Genomic DNA, 19,080 nt, shown 5'->3' on the forward strand with positions numbered 1-19,080 from the left:
GTTAAAATAGAAACTTTTTTGAATTGTACATACATATCAATTCAAAATGTAAAATAAATATACTGGCAGCCAAAAGTTTGGAATAATGTACAGATTTTGCTCTTATGGAAAGAAATTGGTACTTTTATTCACCAAAGTGGCATTCAACTGATCACAATTTATATTCAGGACATTAATAACTTGAAAAATTACTAATACAATTTGAAAAAAAAAACTACTTCAAAGAGTTCTCATCAAAAAATCCTCCACGCACAGCAATGACAGCTTTGCAGATCCTTGACATTCTAGCTGTCAGTTTGTCCAGATACTCAGGTGACATTTCACCCCACACTTCCTGTAGCACTTGCCATAGATGTGGCTGTCTTGTCGGGCACTTCTTACACACCTTACAGACTAGCTGATCCCACAAAAGCTCAATGGGGTTAAGATCCATAACACTCTTTTCCAATTATCTGTTGTCCAATGTCTGTGTTTCTTTGCCAACTCTAACTTTTCTTTTTGTTTTTCTGTTTCAAAAGTGGCTTTTTCTTTGCAATTCTTCCCATAAGGCCTGCACCCCTGAGTCTTCTCTTTACTGTTGTACATGAAACTGGTGTTGAGCGGGTAGAATTCAATGAAGCTGTCAGCTGAGGACATGTGAGGCGTCTGTTTCTCAAACTAGAGACTCTGATGTACTTATCCTCTTGTTTAGTTGGACATCTGGCCTTCCACATCTCTTTCTGTCCTTGTTAGAGCCAGTTGTCCTTTGTCTTTGAAACATGCCAGTCTATTGCACACTGTGGCAACTCAAAAACAAAAACAAAGATAATGTTAAGCTTCATTTAATGAACCAAATAGCTTTCAACTGTGTTTGATATAATGGCAAGTGATTTTCTAGTACCAAATTAGTAATTTAGCACGATTACTCAAGGATAAGGTGTTGGAGTGATGGCTGCTGTCTAGATTTGATCAAAAATGACTTTTTCAAATAGTGATGGTGCTGTTTTTTATATCAGTAATGTCCTGACTATACTTTGTGATCAGTTGAATGCCACTTTGGTGAATTTAAGTACCAATTTCCTTTCGAAACAGTGAAATCTGTACATTATTCCAAACTTTTGGCTGCCAATGTATGTGAAGTCAATTTTTTTTAGATTACCTACACCTTTTTTTAATGACCATTTTTAACAGTGTATATACCTGGTACAAATAGGCCTAACATCTTTAAGAATGTTGGTTGTCCAGTAGTGTATGACTTCCTTCTCCCGAACACAAACAAAGATTTTTTTAGAAGAATATTTCAGCTCTGAACGTCTTCACTATGCAAGTGAATGGTCAAAGGTGGAGATTTATAGTAAAAAAAAAAAAAGGACTTAAATATTGATCTGTTTCTCACCCACATCTATTATATAACGTCTGAATACATGGATTTAACCACTGGATTCTTATGGATTACTTATATGCTGCCTTTATGTGCTTTTTGAGCTTCAAAGTTCTGCCCACCATTCGCCTGCAGTGAATGGACCTACAGAGCTGAAATATTCTGAAAAAAATCTCTGTTTTCTGCTGAATTGAAGACAAAAAGTCATACACATCTGGGATGGCATGATAGTGAGTAAATAATTAGAAAATTGTCATTTTTGGGTGAACTATCCCTTTAAGGACCTAAAATACTAAACAATGAAAAAAAACATTGACATAACAGAATAGTACTAGATGTCAGACCAAACAAAACGATCAATTGTGCGCTTACAAAACAAAATATTTTACACACTGTCAGATTTTTGCGTACTTACAGTTCAGAGCAGCAGTACTCAGCGCGTGCACGTGCAGCGCTGTCACTGTCAAATACAGGCGCGCGCACAAGGGGCGTGGTTTAATCTGACGTCGCGCGCGACTTCACCTATCAGAAGCGCGCGAAAAACCGTTTGAGTTCAAAACTGAAGCGGCGCCAGCACAGTTAAACACCGACACTCGGCGGCGATTACACGCGAATTGTTCCACATTTCACCTTTTCCCGAGAATGTCTTCAGCGAAAAAGCAGATTTACTATTCCGACAAGTATTCAGACGAGCAATATGAATACAGGTGAGGACATTTTACTCGTTTTACTAACCATTTTTGGGTCTACCTGAAATTTCATAAATACCATAGTTTAGTGATTTTGCTGCTCAGTATGAACAAAATACCTTTTATAAAGTCAGGATTTAAAAAAACAGTCTATTTAAAGCTACTTTGTAGGTGCTGTCGTGTTTACTGGGTTACATCACCTGACAGTTTGAAGAGCTGTTCATTTGTTTCATTCAAACTAACACGTGTTTTTACCTCTTCTGGCACACAGACACGTTATGCTTCCCAAACAGCTTTCCAAACTGGTTCCTTCCTCCCATCTAATGTCAGAGGACGAATGGAGAGGACTTGGAGTCCAGCAAAGTCAGGGCTGGATCCATTACATGATCCACAAACCAGGTTAGTAATTGGGTGGTTAAAATATATCATGTCTATAAACTTAACTTTTATCCAACATCAAGATTTTAGGTTAAAATTGAAATGTACAGTAATGTGCAAAAGTTTTAGGCACTTGTGAAACGTTGCATAGTGAGGATGTCTTAAGAAATAATGACATAAATAGTTTTCATTTATCAATTAATGTCATACAAAGTCCAGTAAACATAAAAAAAGCTAAATCAATATTCGGTGTGACCACCTTTGCCTTTAAAACAGCCCCAGTTCTCCTAGGTACACCTGGACACAGTTTTTCTTGGTTGTTGGCAGATAGGATATTTCAAGCTTCTTGGAGAATTCGCCACAGTTCTTCTATCTATTTAGGCTGTCTCAGATGCTTCTGTCTCTATATGTAATCTCAGACTGACACGATGTTCAGTGGGGGGCTCTGTGGGGGTCATGACATCTGTTGCAGGGCTCCCTGTTCTTCTATTCTAATCTTTTCTATTTGCAAAAGTAATGTTTGGGAGTCTAACATTTATATTTCGTATTGACACTAAAGCTGAAGATATAAATAACCATCTTAAGACTAATGCTTTTGTGAAACATCTTATGTGCCTAAGACTTTTGCACAGTACTGTGTATATAAGGGAAAACGCATATATTGAGTATCGGATATACTTGGGGATAATAATTCTGTTTCTGGCCACTGTTACTTTTTAGTTTTTCAAACATTTTAATTGCTTTCAGTAGTACATTTTAAATGTTTCTGTGTTGCAATACACATTTCTATAAAAAGAAAAAATATTCTATTTAGTCTCTGAGTACTTAGTAAGCGATGAATACATTAAAAGGAATATTTCAGGTTCAATACAAGTTGAGCTCAGTCGACAGCATTTGTGGAATAGTGTTGATTATCACAAAAATGTATTCGACTCGCCCTTCCTTTTCTTTAAAAAACGCAAAAATCGAGTTTACAGTGAGGTATTTACAATGGAAGTGAATGGGGCCAATTTCTGGAGGGTTTAAAAGCAGAAATCTGAAGTTTATAATTTTATAAAAGCACTTACATTAATTCTTATGTTAAAACTCATGTATTATTTGAGCTGTAAAGTTGTTTAAATTGTCATTTTTACATTCGTTTTTGGGTTTTAGGGTTTGTTGACATTACATCATCATGGCAACGAAGTTGTAAAAATGGCTATAACTTTACACAGGAAAGGTATGTAAGTGATTTTATCGCACTAAAATCATGTTTACACCCATATTCTTTATGTCCTTTGGCTATACTTTTGAAAAAGTGAGTATTTTAATGTTAAATAATTGGCCTCCTTCACTTCCATTGTAAGTGTCCCACTGTGAACCAGAGTTTTGCTTTAAAAAAGGAGGGACGAGTCAAAATACAAGCTTAACTTGTATTGAACTTGGAATATTCCTTTAATTATAAAAGGAAATCGTAAAAAATTTAAATACTACTCAAAATATCGTCGACTACCCATATACCTGTAGACAAGAAATGTGTATTAAATTCTAGTGAGCTACCTACCTAGATAACATTTATACCTGGACACATTCAATGATGCCAAAAAATGCTTTCTTGGTAGGCAGCTGACTATATTTTTAAGTCAAAGCCCAAGTTTAGTGACTATATTAGAAAAACTAATATACTCTTTCCATGCAGAACCTCACATTCTGCTATTCCGAAGACCACTTCCCAAAGAATGAGAGGAAGTCGGAAGATTATCATCGGAAGTTAAAATATGTGGTCCACCCAGGCCATGCGTGCATTTCTTTCCATACATTATGATTTGTATGTAAGTTTTATTATTTGCAGATCTATGGTCATGAAATGTTACTCCTCGTCCCCCATCCCCTTAAATTCGGTGGTATGATGGCAGCAGGAGCTTGGAGGAACAGGCTGCCTCCTCCAAATCTGTTCAGATGTGTTTTCTTTCAATCTACACTGAAGTCATTTAAAATAAGTTGGATGGTATTACAGATCTAGTACTTGGCCCTTTCGTTTATAGAAGGAATAATTTTGAGTGGCATTTTTATTTTATTTTTTGTACACTACAATGCTTTCCATTACACAATTGCTGTAGTTAACATGTCCACCTTGTAAAGTTGATGAGTAAACACTTGTTTGTTCCTCATTTGTTGTTGACAAATCAATAAATATTATTTTTATTAGCTTACTTGAATCCTCATTTGTAATCAGCATGTGACATTAAATAATCAGTATAACACTGATCAATATTTGCTCTTCATACAGTAACATTTCTTATGTATACACTAAGATATTCTATCGTCTATTAAGGCAAAACATTTCAGATGTTGATCAACAGGGACCAAAATGAACACTCAGCAAACACCAAATGAGAGTTATTATTTGCTTTGGCGAATACATAAACAAAGTTACAGTATTAACTCATCAGTAACATGTTACTTTATAAGGAACTGCAACATAAATGGGTGATTCTCATGAAACCTGTCAAGAAAATGTCTTGCTCCTGTTTTACTCAAATCTAAATTAACATTAGGGCTTTTTTGGGATATTTTTTACATTGTGATGTTATTTTCATGACAATTCCACACAATTTATCCACCAATTCTTATTAATGCAATGTGAAAAAATATGGTCCTTACTCGTTATTAGAGAACGACCGTTGACAGATAGTGGATTTTGCCGATATGATAAATAAGGTGGTGGAAAAGCCAGTTAACTGATTCAAATCGATTCACAGAATGTAAAATATATATATAATTTATTATTATTATTATTATTTACATTTTTATTGGTAAAAACAGATATGTTGGTCAGTATGATATTCTCATTACTGCAATGTGAAAAAATGAACATTATTTAAATTGTAAATTATATACATCATAGTAGTACTTTATGTACTTTTCATTTTTGGAGATTTTAATAAGAATTTTTTTTACTGTAATACAGTTAAAAAATAAAACATTAGGATTTGTAAAATGCTGGACATGTTACGGTACTGAGAATTGGGGGGGTAAAATGTGCTATTTATGGTTTTGTGGTAAATTTTGGATCCTAATGATCAATATCAAAAATCGATAAAAAGGTATGTGGCATTACATTAAATGTACAACTAAAATAGTAATCAGTTTTCAAACTAATACTAATCTACCACTAAAGGGGTTACAAACTCTGAGTGCCTGATGCCTAAAGAGAACGCAGGAGGCCTGGGCTTGTGCACTTTCACTTTCTCTGGGTTATGACTTCCAGGACCTGGTAATAGTGTGGGCTCCTTCGGTGTAGTATGTCTACCCAACATAGAGAAAGCTGGCCGCCTTGGGAGATAGACACTGGGATCCGTGCTGTTATATCTACCAGGACCTGGAGTTTTAGACAAGTCCTCAGCAGGACCCCCAGGTTTGCATCTCCCAGAGATGGTGTAACTGGCACTGGATGTCTTGGTTAGAATGTGGGAGCCCATGAGAGAAGGGAGGGTGTATTTGTTTGGGGCAGGCACTGTGTCAACAGAGCGATACTGAGTGCGATAGCCCATGGTGTGGGACGGTGGTTTGCGATGGGTGCTGCACAGAGGCGCTTTCTCAGGGCTGTACGCTCCTGGTCCAGGGGTGCAGAAAAATCCTGCTGGAAATGTCAGTTTTAACAAGAATTAGGTGAAGAACTACAATGTACTTCTAGAAAAACTGTCAAACTCAGCCCCTTTTCACTAGGCTTTCCTTATTGTTTTGACATGAAGTGGACTGGTCATCCAGTAAATAAGCAACCATTTTAATTGTTTGAATAATACATCTAACAAATCCACTTACCTTCATTTTCCATTCTGCCATGTATGGAATATGCAGGAGTTCCATCCCTTCCAAAGCGAGTGAGCTTTGCATCAATATGATATTTTGGCCCTGGACTGCAGTCTATGCTGTGCACTAAACAATCAAAGCAGAATAAACACAGCATTATGTTACTTGGGAAAGAAATGGTTACGCTTTACATTAGTGTTCGTGTTACTGCATATTTATTTAAGAATTGTGTAATACATGCATGAAATACATGTAATTAATGTGTAGTTATTTCAAGAGCTGCTTTTGGGTACACACTGTTATTGTTGTTAACCACAATGGAAATAAGTCTCTGACTTTATTGTGGTATTCTTGACAAACAAGTTGAGATGTCTTGCTTTTGTCAAATAAACTTAAGGCAATTAAAGGATAGTTCACCCAAAAATGAAAATTCATCATTTACTCACACTTATGATATCCCAGGTGTATATGACTTTCTTACTTCAGCAGAATACATTTGAAGAAAATTAGAAAAATATCTCAGCTCAGTAGGTCCTTAAAATGCAAGTGGATGGTGATCAGACTTTTGAAGCTCCAAAAATCACAGACAGTCAGCATAAAAGTCATCCATATGACTCCAGCGGTTAAATTAATGTCTAAAGCGATACGATCGCTTTTGTTGCGAAAAGATCAGTATTTAAATACATTTAAACTCTAAATTATCACTTCCGGTAAGCTTCACGAGAGGGTGGAGCCTCTCGTGTGACGTGTTCGTGTTGCCATGTTACGGACGTAATCTCACATTCTCCTCTCGGTTGAGACATCCAGGATAAGCACACAAACGCACCATTGTGAGTAAACAAACTGTTAAAAATACAGATCTAAACCAAAATCAATGAAGCTTCTGTACAGCGTTCCTCCTTATCACTTGCAAACAGCGTTGCTCTTCCGGGTGTGTCGCACGTGCATCAGTTCTCACGTGCCAATGCGATTACATAACATGCGCATGCCGCTGCTGACCGAAAGCTATGATTTAGAGTTAAAAATTACTTAAATATTTATCTTTCCACACCAAAAGCGATCATGTCCCTTTAGAAGACATTAATTCAGCCGCTGGAGTGGTATGGATGACGTTTATGCTGACTATTTGTTCTTTTTGGAGCTTCAAAATTTTTAAGGACCTACTGAGCTGAGATATTTTTCTATTTTTCTTTGAAGAAAGAACGTCATACACACCTGAGATATTACAAATGTGAGTAAATGATGAGAGAATTTTCATTTCTGGGTGAACTAACCCTTTAATTATAATAGCACGTGTAACATCTACTCTGAAATAGTTTTCAAAAACAATTAAACTGTCCTTCTAAAATATTAATCTACAAAGCATTTGATAATTTCTGGTAGCAGACAGTGTCTATGTCTCCCTCTAGTGGTGATATCAGCAAATACAGGGTTATGAGTTAATATTCTGTGTTAAAAGGAATATTTAACTTTACACAGATAAGGCTAAGCGATTTAATCATGCTAAAATAATGTTAACATGTATGATGTTTATTTCCTGTGATTATGCTTTTGAAACATTGTTATTAATGCAGTAACAGCTTTTTTTATTTATTTATTTATTTTTTTTTATAAATAAGGGACAAGTCGAAATTACTTTGTGGTAATCAACACTATGCACAAATGCTTTTGATTGAGATTAAGATGTATGAACTTGTATTGAGCATTCCTTTAAATACAATTTAAGATATGTGGCATACTGTTGATTACCACAGAAAATAATTTTGACTAATACCTCAATTTGTAAAAAAATAAAGATAAAATGCACTTATAGTGGATGGACATGGGGAAACTGTTGTGTAGGGACGTACTGATATGAACATTTTTGGCCAATACTGAATTTAACAGAAAACTATTGGCTGATACTGATATTTTGCCACTTACCCTATTTTTTTCATCAGATCAGTTTTGCTCAGAAATTATTTTAAAAATGAGGTACAAAAGCTTTTTATTGTTATGAAAATAAATATTTTCATTGAACATTGATTGGATCTGTTGAACACATGACAGGCCAAAATTTTAAAGAGAGCCACAATGAAAGATAAAAAGATGAAACAAAATATTGAAAAATAACTAAATATCAAAGCATGATGATTCATGTGGAAAAAAAGATTATTTTATACTTCTAAAACATTTTTGCACTTCTATTTTTGCAGTTCAAAACAACAATTCACATTTGACATGTTTGTACGGTATATAATAGAACATCACAAATTTATATTATGCATATTTTGGGCAATTCCATGGAAATCCCAACCACATCATGGAAAAATAAAAAGTTACCAAAGGAACAAAACGCCCTTTTAAAGGGATAGTTCACCCAAAAATGAAAATTCTCAAAAAAGTTGTCCATACGACTCCAGTGGTTAAATCTATGTCTTCTGAAGTGATCCTATCGATTTTGGGTGAGAAACAGACCAAAATTTAACTCCTTTTCCACTATAAATATTGACATTAGCAGTCTCCTTGGCAATCATGATATGAAGCTTGATTACACTTCATATAGCGGCATCTAGCACTCTGCGCATACGTCAAGCACTAGGAAGTGTAATCAAGCTTGAAATCATGATTGTGCCTAGAGACTGCAATGGCAAGATGGACTGTACAGTGGGAAAAAAAAGTTATATTTTGGTTTGTTCTCACCCAAATATGATTGGATCGCTTCAGAAGACATTGATTAAAACACTGGAGTCATATGGATTACTTTTATGATGCCTTTTTTAAATATTTTTACCTTCAGAGTTCTGGCCACCATTCACTTGCATTGTGTGGACCTACAGAGCTGAGATATTCTTCTAAAAATCTTCGTTTGTATTCTACAGAAGAAAAAAGGTCATACACATCTGGGATGGCTTGAGGGTGAGTAAATTCAGAGATTTTTTTGGGGTAAACTATACCTTATGTTCTATTGTGTTAAAACAGATAATGCCATACACACAGCTAGAGAATGCCACTTGCTCATACAATGCTGACTGAAGCGCTGACTGAATCACTGAATGCAGTCTATTTTTAAGTTTTCAAGGTCTAATAATCACTTAAACCATATTGCAATTTCAATCTTAACTCAGTCGTGTAGCCTTAATGGATATGAATGAATGAAAGTTAGACTTATATAGTGCTTTTCTGACACTACCCTCAAAGCGCTTTACATGGTGAACAGGGGATTCTCCTCAACCACCACCAGTGTGCAGCACCCACCTGAATGATGCGACGGCAACCATAGTGCGCCAGAACGCTCACCACACAATGACTATTCGTGGAGAGGAGAGAGTGGAGTGATAGAGCCAATTCATGTATGGGGATTATAAGTAGGCCATGATTGATAAGGGCCATGGGGGAAATTTGGCCAGGACACCAGGGTTACATTCCTACTCTTTACAAGAAGTGTCCTGGGATTTGTAATGACCACAGAGAGTCAACCTCGGTTTAAAATCTGATCCGAAAGACGGTGCCTTTTTACAGTATAGTGTCCCCGTCACTATAATGAGGCATTAGGACTCACACAAACCGCAGGGTGAGCACCCCCTGCAGGCCTAACTAACATCTCTTCCAGCAGCAAACTTAGTTTTCCCCTAGAGGTAACCCATCCAGGTACTGACCAGGCTCAACCCTGCTTGGCTTCAGTGGGCAACTGGTCTATGGACACCATAACAATGTCTAAGAAGTCAAGGTTTGCTGGTTTCAAAGCGTTTTGAACATTTTCCCTCATCATGTATAGGTAAGTGCTGATTTCACAACAGTCATGACTGTAACATTGTTTTTTTTTTTCTCAATGTGAGAACGAGAATGATTCGAAATTAAATATTACACGTTCTTTGGAGTACCAACCCTTCAACATTCAGTGGATATTATTTCTGGATTGTGCATTTTAATTCAAAGAGGTTTTACAAAGTGTGATGATAATTATAAATAAACCATCAGTTTTTCATATTGCCGTTTTCATGCTTAAAACCGATTTGCCGATGGTTTTAATTTGGTCAGTAACTGGCCAATAAATATCAGCAGCCGATACATCAGTGCATCACTACTGGAGTCCTCTTGCCCCATAGACTTGCATAGCAGGTGTATGACTTTCAGCACATTTTTGTTTGGCTTTTACAACAACATACCAGTTGAAATAAGTTTCTGTGGTAATCGACTGCTGTTAGAGCTTTACTATGGTTTAACATGAAATATTCATTTTTATGAGGAATTTTTCATAATAGCTATGATATTAGAATTCTCCGTTAAGTTTATCAGAATTTATTTTTCTGGAAGTATTGGCCAGGATGTACATACTCACTGTTATTACTCATCCTGCCATGGAAGGAGAAGGCAGGACTTGTCGACTTTGTGAAATCGTGGCCTACAAAACCAATAGTTGGTGGTAGGATGTATCGCCCAGGCCCTGGTCCTTTAGACAAGATTGGAAAACATACAGTTACAAACATAATAGTGATGTACATGGACAACCTTAGCCCTCTCAGACAGCTGTCCAAGTGATCAGAAATATGTAGTGATGCATTTTTTTGCAACACATCACCAAGTGATTTGAGACATTGAAAATCTGCTCAGGAGACCCACACCCTGAAGATGCAGACCGTCAGGAATGTGTGTTCATCACAATGCCGTGATGGTTTTTGTAGACAATACCTTCAGCTAACAGCTCTGATTCTACCAGGTAAATACCATGACATCAGCACATAAATGCTTGTATGAAAATCACAGAACATTCTTTAATATTTACTTCAACATGTTATGACAGGCCTGGGCACAGAGTTATTGTAACCCTCCTAAAGAGTGACCTATTAATGGAGGAGATATCTCCTCATCAGTTAAATGCAAATTTAATGCTAAGAAGCACATTGGAAGGAGAAACAAAAGCATGCATTTCACAATACAGTGTCATACTGATTATAAATGCCATCGCAAATGCTGTATGAATGCTTTGTAAGGTCAATTTATTTTTTTATTTTTTAAGTCGTACTATTGCTTATCTGCAAAATTGGTTTTTAAGCTGAAATACGTCCTACAGGCACAATTCTTTTAAGATTTGTTCTCACATTGCTATCACTCACACAATTGGCTCAAATAAAATCATTTTGTAAGTTTTGCCATTTTCAAATGTCTCCCGCAGTTTGTAGTGATTATAGATACTTGACTGTAAAAGATTTGGAAACTTCTCACGATGTCTAATTTTTTGTTGAATGGCTCACATTTTTGAAAGACAAAAATTTCATCTTACCTTTTATTGTATTTACATGTATTTGGTATTCATTCAAATATTAAGTTTTGTTCCAGTCCACTAATTTGTTATGACGAGCAATGTTCCAAGAGTGCTGATATTTCATGTAACAGAATTGGAATTATTAATTGTATCACCCTGCTTGTCTGCGTTTGCAATACTTGATCCTGCTTTGGCTTCTTTAGAACTATTTTCGTTGGTTGAGCAAAAATGGACAAAATAGCTGCCCATATTGTGTCTCAAATGTCAGTTACTAGATATCAACTTCTTAATAACTGCAGTCCCATGACTATGACCAAATCATAAACATGTTAAAACACTAATATATATACACTACCGGTCAAAAGTTTTGAAACACTTGACTGAAATGTTTCTCATGGTCTTAAAAATCTTTTGATCTGAAGGTGTATGCTTAAATGTTTGAAATTAGTTTTGTAGACAAAAATATAATTGTGCCACCATATTAATTTCATTATAAAACTAAAATGTAATTTAAAAAATAAAAGTTTTTGAAATTGATGACTTGGACCAAATAATAATAATAATAATAAAAAACAGCCAATAAATGCCCAACATAGATGGGAACTCCTTCAATACTGTTTAAAAAGCATCCCAGGGTGATACCTCAAGAAGTTGGTTGAGAAAATGTCAAGAGTACATGTCTGCAAATTCTAGGCAAAGAGTGACTACTTTGAAGATGTTAAAATATAACACAGTTTTGATTTATTTTGGATTTTGTTTAGTCACAACATAATTCCCATAGTTCCATTTATGTTATTCCATAGTTTTGATGACTTTACTATTATTCTAAAATGTGAAGAAAAAAAAATGTATAATAAAGAATGAGTAAGTGTTTCAAAACTTTTGACCGGTAATGTATACACACACACACACACACATACATACATATATTATGGCAGAGTTGACAGCAGAATAATTTTCTTGATTCTTAAAGAACAGGAAGCAAAGTGAAATCAATAAACAGTGGAACATAGATCATTTGTCACACTATTTGTGATTAATAGTTTAAATGAAAAGAGATTGTGAGAAGACTCTGACCCGAATCTCCTTTTGATTTCCAACACTTCAGAATGGAACATTTGATTATTTTTGTAATCGACTCCCAGCCATACACAATGCCAAAAAGTGGCCTTGAATAGCCTAAGACATTTTCCTAGTAATTCATATACAGTATTAATTTACAGTACATAGTCATTACACTCTATATAAACGTGCAGAAATAGCTCACCTTTTTCTCTGCCAGCAATGAGCGGACGCTTTCTCTCCATCTCACACATGGTCACGGTTGCATTTAGGACCGGAGGCTTACCTCTCCAAGAAATCTAGAGCTTTTTTTGTTGCTTATTTGTACTGTATATAAGCTTACTTACAATTAATCAAATCTGTATGCCAACTTTTCCAGCAAGTTGAGTAAACAGATTTCAAAGCCAAGCAATTATGAAGCAAGTAGGCTAACATTCACATCATTATCACTTCTTCCAGGTAATCTTAAAGAGTAAATGACTACTTGCAAAAGTCCAGGTAGGTGTAAGTAATATCTTCAGACCTTCCTTATAAATATCAAAGCTGGAAGTGACATCATGCAAGATCCATTCTTTGCCTTCCTTATCTAAGGTTTGCAGGTTCACCTGCAAATCTTTAGATCAAAGATTTTGCCATTCTAAATCAAATTTCCTTTGCAGCGAAATTGAGATTTTAGTCTCCTGACTGCTCTTAGATTTGACAAGTACAATCAAGTTCTTCGTCATTTGATTATGTCAGAGCTAAAGCCTCCCATGTGGAAAACTGAACACTTTGCAGTAATCTTCATTCAAGAGGTCCTGACAATGGTCGGTTAGGTTGACTCAATCAAGGGTGGCCAAACCCATTAAATATACACAAGCATTTGAGAGACAAGAAGAGCAAATGTGTCATCAATTGAATTCACTGTCATGTAATACTAGCTCCACGAAGTAATCCCTCCCCTCGCTTCCCCTTTGCCTTCATGCCTTTACTTTATCCATATGAGCGCTGAGAGACCATCATTTGTCAGTCAAGCTTAGGTTGCCTAGGAGTTGTGCAGCTGGGGGCCCCCCTGCAAAGCTGCATCGAAAGGGCCTTGAACATCCAAAAAGATAAATGAGATCGTTAGGAACATTTTAGGTTAAGGGCTCTAGGTTAAACCAACTCATTTACACATTGCCTTCAATAAAGGCATACACTTAACATTGTTTGTGTGATATTTGTTGTAACAGAGAATGTTTTTCTATTGTTGAGACTTTGTTGAGGATGCAGAAATCCATGGTAAATCAAAGGGTTTTACCTTAGTCACCACTCACTTTCATTGTTTGGAAAAAAAGATGCAATGAAAGTGAATGGTAACTGAGACTAAAATTCGGCCTAAGGTGCTTTTAAGACCGAATGCGTTCTTGCGCTAAAAAAGCGCAATGCACATAACAGAATTCAGGTGTTTTGAGATGCGCTTTTAAATTCTGCCATTCTTTTTTACCTTACACAGTATTTTAAAAAATGTGGCGCTCCTACACAAGACACTCAAAAATGGCTGGATGCGGCCAATGGTCAATGGTCATAGAAAAACAATGGAAGAGCACTGTTTGTTGTGAGCAACCCTCTTTTTATGTTTGACGGAAGAATGAAAGTCATTCAAGTTTGGAACAACATGATTGTGAGTATTTTAAATGATGACAGAATTTTCATTTTTGGGCGAACTCTCCCTTTAAGACTATCCCTTTTAAATCCCAGGCAGAGAAAGTTAGTAGGAGCTAGCTAGGTGAACATGTCAACTGTCTGCTACACTGATCAGCAAATAAACATTAAACATTAACAGGCTCTAAGTCTCTGCTGGCAGACGCTGTGGTAACCTGAGCTGGTTGTCAACAACCCAGCTGACACTGCAACACATGGGGTCAAATGCATCACAGGGACCTTCGAATAAGAGCTTTGATGAAGCACTTTAGTAGTTACAGTGAATGTTGCCCACAGATTCTCCCAAGTACTGTGCTGGTGAAGGAAAGTATGTACCTTTAAAATGATGTAAGCTTATACACCAATTTCAGAGAACCACTGCAAACCAAATCACGGACGCATATTTCCACCCGAAATTTCCTCCATTTGACACGATAATATCAACTTGATTTCAAGTAAGATATGTTCAACTTCAACTTGTCTGATTTGTTAGAATGATGGAGAATCTAGAATTATTCAATGTTCTTGAATCAGGGAGAATCTAAAGTTCTGAAACATTCTAGAATTATGGAGAATCTAGAATTATTCAGCGTTCTTGAATCATTCTATAGAATATATATATCATCTAAAGAACAGAGAGCATGCCATCCTTTGCAGTTCAACTGTGGCAAAATAAAGCTTTCACACATTATACTAGTTGCATATAAAGTTTCTCTTTTTATTCATACTGTTTTCACATGTTTTGTTTTTGATATCATTGGAGGTTACATTCATTTTAGGTTTATTAAAATTTACAGTGATTTTCAGAATTCACATAGGGTGTTCAGGCAATTCCCAAGATGTCTGAAACCAAATTGCCATTTAGCTTGGCAGTTTAATCAAAATAGCTTACAAAATAGCTTATGTTCTGTACAATCAAATCAGATTTTGTGCGTCAGACTTTGTTCAATTTTCTGTGAAGTTGAGGCTAATTTAATTCAATTTGAGGCAACTGATAGATATTTATCTGTGGCGTCTCCTCCTTGATGACTTAAGGCTAAAAACATACTCTACGCAAGTATGTGAATGCAAATGCTTCTAGCTACGTGAGCCTGATTTCATGCATTCTTGCATTCCAAAATGTGCCAGACCGCAATTCATAACACAACGCAAGGGGCACTATCCACCTTTTTCCTACATCCCGTGATGCTTAGCGAGAAATTTGGGTGTTACTTCCGTTGTCAAGTAAACAGAGCTGTTGTTGCGGTGTATGTCCATTAATTCTTTCGTTACAGTGTTGGGATTTTGCGGAGAGCATGTCTGATTTCATGAGGACATACATCAATCACTATATCAGTGTGTTACTGAACAATAATAAACTGCAAAAAAGTCATAAAAGACAAAAAAAGCAAAAAAAGCAGTCATGCTGTTTCTCCCAGATGCAGTTGAGATTTAATCTAAGCACAAATGCAAAATTTCAAGCAAAATTATCGGTTGTTTTAGTGGAGTACCTCTACTAGTTCAGCTTCAGATGTGTGTGCTTGTCATCTTGTCACCCTGCATGTTCAAATCAGACAGACACACTGAGGAAGAGCCGTGAAGTTCTCATCCTTGGGTATGTAATCTCTTTTTCAAGTTTTCCGATCGGACAGTTATTTCCTTTTAATCCGCACATAAGTTTAAACTTTTGTTTGGCAAGTGATTGACTGGTGAGAGGTGGTGCTTCGCTGCCATCCGGGACGCATCAGGGGAGCATTTTATGGTTTTTGATTACCTCTGTGTTTTTTGTGATCTAATCACAAAACATTTTGCACCCCGTTAACAACTATATTTAGCACTGACCATTTGCAATTGGATCATCTGAAACGCATCATATTACCAGCTGTAAACAGGGTCTAAAATGACTGCAGCCAGAGCTAGGGAATGTTATAGAACCACCACCCACATTCGTTTCCCTAGTAAGACCCCTGTGAAAAAGGTGGATAGCGGAAATTAGTGTGAGCTGTAATACAGTAAGTTTTCTCTTTCAAGTCAACTACTGTCATGACAGAGCAACAGTTTGAAGAGCAAGTAAGTTACAGTCAATGTATTTATGGCAACTTACCAGAATAACACATTCAGTTAAATAATACAGGCTTTTGGAGGTGACACTATTAGTCCCTTTAGTACTGATGTTTTTTTCACCACCACAAAAACGCAAGATTGCACGTTAAGCATGTTCAAATGGACCATGTTTTGGCAAAGCGTTGGCCAAGCGTTCAAACCTGTGTACAAGTACTTGCATAAAGTACATTTCTGGCCTAACACCCTGTCTATTCCGTGCGCAACCAACCAATGTCGAAGTGAACATTCTGAATGCAGTGCAGCAAACACGGATAAATCAGCTATGAGCTCAAGACTGAGCATCGGTAAATTGGGTGAATAACCTGTATCCTACATTATTTTCGAGGGAAATCCATTGGATTAACAATCTACTTATTACTTATATAACCACTACTGCATATACATATTTTTAGAAAAAAAAAAAATGTAAATTAGTAGACCAGAGACCAAAAACATCATGAGCTTTGATGCAATGATCAGAAGTTATGAAATATATAAAGAATAAAATTCTTTTTTTTTTTTTTTTTTTTTTTACGCATGATATTTGGTGAGTAAAATCATTTTATTTCAGATGGAGGCATAATAAAGTGTCTGGAGTCGCTCTGCAGCACATCAGAAACACCAAAAACCAGGTATTCTTCAACTGCCGCCGCAATGCGATGGACGCATCCAGGGTAGACAGCGTTTTGTTTTTGACGCAACATAACATGGCACAACGCTTGCGTCCAGTGTAGACAGGGTGTATATCAGAGGTGATAAGTGTCAACAGTAGCTGCACACTTTAACACAATTTTGTTTGCTTTGTATTAAAGACCTGCTCAGGAAGTGTGCATTGAGTCTTTGCACATTTTAAGCAGAGTGTGAAACCACAAAAGTAGATTGTGGTCAAAAAAGAAGGGAGGATCTGACTGAGGATATGAAGATATGTTAAACAAACCAAACGAACAAAGGCACTAGCCACAAATAAATACCACAGATAGAAAACAAAACAATAAAATATTTGATTTAGGTAAATTATACTTAAAAACATGAATGCTGGAATATTAAAACTAGTTTACAAGAGGAATACGAAGAGACATCATACCATCACTAAATGTAAAGAGCTACGGAAACTACTCATGAGTGGCAGCAGATATAAAAATAGAGAGAACTGATACTCTCTCTCTTTCTGAACATACACCCATACACACACAGAGTTGTCATCTTATAGCAACAGACTGGGCTCATCTCTCCTCTGCAGTCTTTCTTTTACACAAACATATTCACAAAGAATGTACAATGTGGAGCTCTCAGCTTTGCAGGCAGGGGTCTCTGTTGTAAAGGAGGCAGAGAAGCAGACAAAGGTTAGACTGAAGCTTATATACATGTAAAGTAAAACGTGGAAAAAGGAAACATTTCCATATTTTAAAGGAAAATATGTTTTAAATGGTCAAGACATAATTTATTGGATTGTACTTAATTGCTCACCATCGTTCAGGAGAGTCTTTTGTGTCCACTGTGAGGAGATGTCCATCCAGAGGTTTGACTGTGTCTATAGCCTCCTCTTTCCCTCCTACAGTCACTAACTTCTCTTCAGTCTCTGGCGAAAAACCGTCCATGTCAGGGTCATACTCGTATGAATAGTAGGATACCTCGGCCATGGAGCCTGGCTCCTTCCCTCCTATAAATAAATAGCAGTAAGTCAAATGTTGCAGAATAATTTGCTGTGTTTGATGAAGTTGTTGCTTGTTGAACTCACTCTTTCCTACTTATCAATGACCATAGTTTTGGTGTCCCTCAAGGCTACGTTTTGGGCCCGCTTTTATTTTCTATTCACATATTTTTGGCAAATAAAATTATTTTTCGGTATTGGGTACATTTTCAAGATCCGATTGTTTTGAAGATCAGAAAAAGCAACAAATATCTCAGCTGAGAAAAAAAAAACTTTTCAAAACATGGCCTGTAGAGGTAGCTCTTTCCTCACATACGACAGCTGCTCAACATGATTCCATTCCCATCATACGGAATGTTTCAATATAGCAAGTATTTAAGTTTATTTTGAATGCTAGGAATTCTCAGCCTGAGTCTTAACTCATCATTTTTCATTCCATAGAATGTCTGCAGTGCTGCAGGCACAGATAAATTAAGAAAACACACAATTCCCATGCAGCTTTTGGGCTTTTGTAAACACAGCTGCTCAGTGCCACTTCATCATTTAGGTAAAAACTATTAGTTTAACTATCATTTAACATTAAAATATCATCCAAACTTACAAAATGAAGTTAAATGTTACAAAATGTGATAAGTTAAAAAGAAATCTGAATAATATGAGGTTTCCCCAGACACAAATTATCTTATTTTGCTTTGGTGAGACAAAATTTTTATTGATGATTCGGCTTAGAAAAACACTTTTTGATTTATGATTGGTCTAAATCAGTTTCTATTAAAATTTCCCAGTGTTGTGGCTTTAACACCTAAACTGTTTCCTTGAGGGTCACTGCAAACAACGTTCATTGATAATAAGCCATTATAGTAAGTTATCCTTCTAAGACTTACATTTTAGATTCAATAAAGCAAAGCCAGCATGCAAAACTGAATTTAAAGGAATTATGGAGCCCCAGCTCCATAGACGCATTTTCCTTGCTCAAGCACAACCCAGGGCAAGTCTTAACAGCTCTGCGAGAGACTGTCTAATCAGTCTGGGAGTTTTCCAGTGGACACACACAGTTGAGAGTGCAAGTGATATTATGAGTACCTCCAAGTTCCCTTAAGTGCTAATTCTGCTACTTAATGGATTGTAATGTTTTTCAAATTACATTCAGTCCAATGAG

At 36.3% G+C, this 19,080-nt stretch overlaps 3 protein-coding genes across 7 annotated transcripts in view; 1 reads left to right on the plus strand and 2 right to left on the minus strand.

The window, feature by feature from the left end:
* The first annotated feature begins 110 nt into the window (after positions 1-110).
* On the plus strand, positions 111-4,619 carry LOC127439321 (cyclin-dependent kinases regulatory subunit 1-like). Of its 2 annotated transcripts, XM_051695597.1 has the most exons (4): positions 111-2,067; positions 2,321-2,448; positions 3,580-3,646; positions 4,106-4,619. In XM_051695597.1, the coding sequence occupies exons 1-4, from the start codon at positions 2,003-2,005 to the stop codon at positions 4,179-4,181; spliced, it is 336 nt and encodes a 111-aa protein (XP_051551557.1). In that variant the 5' UTR covers positions 111-2,002; the 3' UTR covers positions 4,182-4,619. The 2 variants fall into 2 exon arrangements, with proteins under 2 accessions (XP_051551557.1, XP_051551558.1); XM_051695598.1 differs by lacking the exon at positions 3,580-3,646 and having other exon boundaries at positions 116-2,067.
* Positions 4,620-4,790: 171 nt separating this feature from the next.
* odf3l2b (outer dense fiber of sperm tails 3-like 2b) lies at positions 4,791-16,087 on the minus strand. Of its 4 annotated transcripts, none has more exons than XM_051695586.1 (4): positions 15,679-16,087; positions 10,541-10,651; positions 6,232-6,345; positions 4,791-6,049 (listed from the first exon to the last, which is right to left on the minus strand). In XM_051695586.1, the coding sequence occupies exons 2-4, from the start codon at positions 10,551-10,553 to the stop codon at positions 5,571-5,573; spliced, it is 606 nt and encodes a 201-aa protein (XP_051551546.1). In that variant the 5' UTR covers positions 10,554-10,651; positions 15,679-16,087; the 3' UTR covers positions 4,791-5,570. The 4 variants fall into 4 exon arrangements, with proteins under 4 accessions (XP_051551546.1, XP_051551544.1, XP_051551543.1 ...); XM_051695584.1 differs by lacking the exon at positions 15,679-16,087 and adding an exon at positions 12,732-13,389 and having other exon boundaries at positions 4,791-6,046; XM_051695583.1 differs by lacking the exon at positions 15,679-16,087 and adding an exon at positions 12,732-13,389.
* A 151-nt stretch (positions 16,088-16,238) lies between these two features.
* LOC127439270 (C3 and PZP-like alpha-2-macroglobulin domain-containing protein 8) overlaps positions 16,239-19,080 on the minus strand; it is a 55,379-nt gene continuing 52,537 nt past the window's right edge. Inside the window, exons 42-43 of the mRNA XM_051695484.1 lie at positions 17,738-17,930; positions 16,239-17,581 (exon numbers count right to left, since the gene is read on the minus strand). Coding sequence (XP_051551444.1) covers position 17,581; positions 17,738-17,930 — 194 coding nt within the window. The 3' untranslated portion in view covers positions 16,239-17,580. The remainder of the gene's footprint in view (positions 17,582-17,737; positions 17,931-19,080) is intronic.

The sequence above is a fragment of the Myxocyprinus asiaticus genome, chromosome 50, assembly GCF_019703515.2.
Source record: "Myxocyprinus asiaticus isolate MX2 ecotype Aquarium Trade chromosome 50, UBuf_Myxa_2, whole genome shotgun sequence".
Taxonomy (NCBI): Eukaryota; Metazoa; Chordata; class Actinopteri; order Cypriniformes; family Catostomidae; genus Myxocyprinus; species Myxocyprinus asiaticus.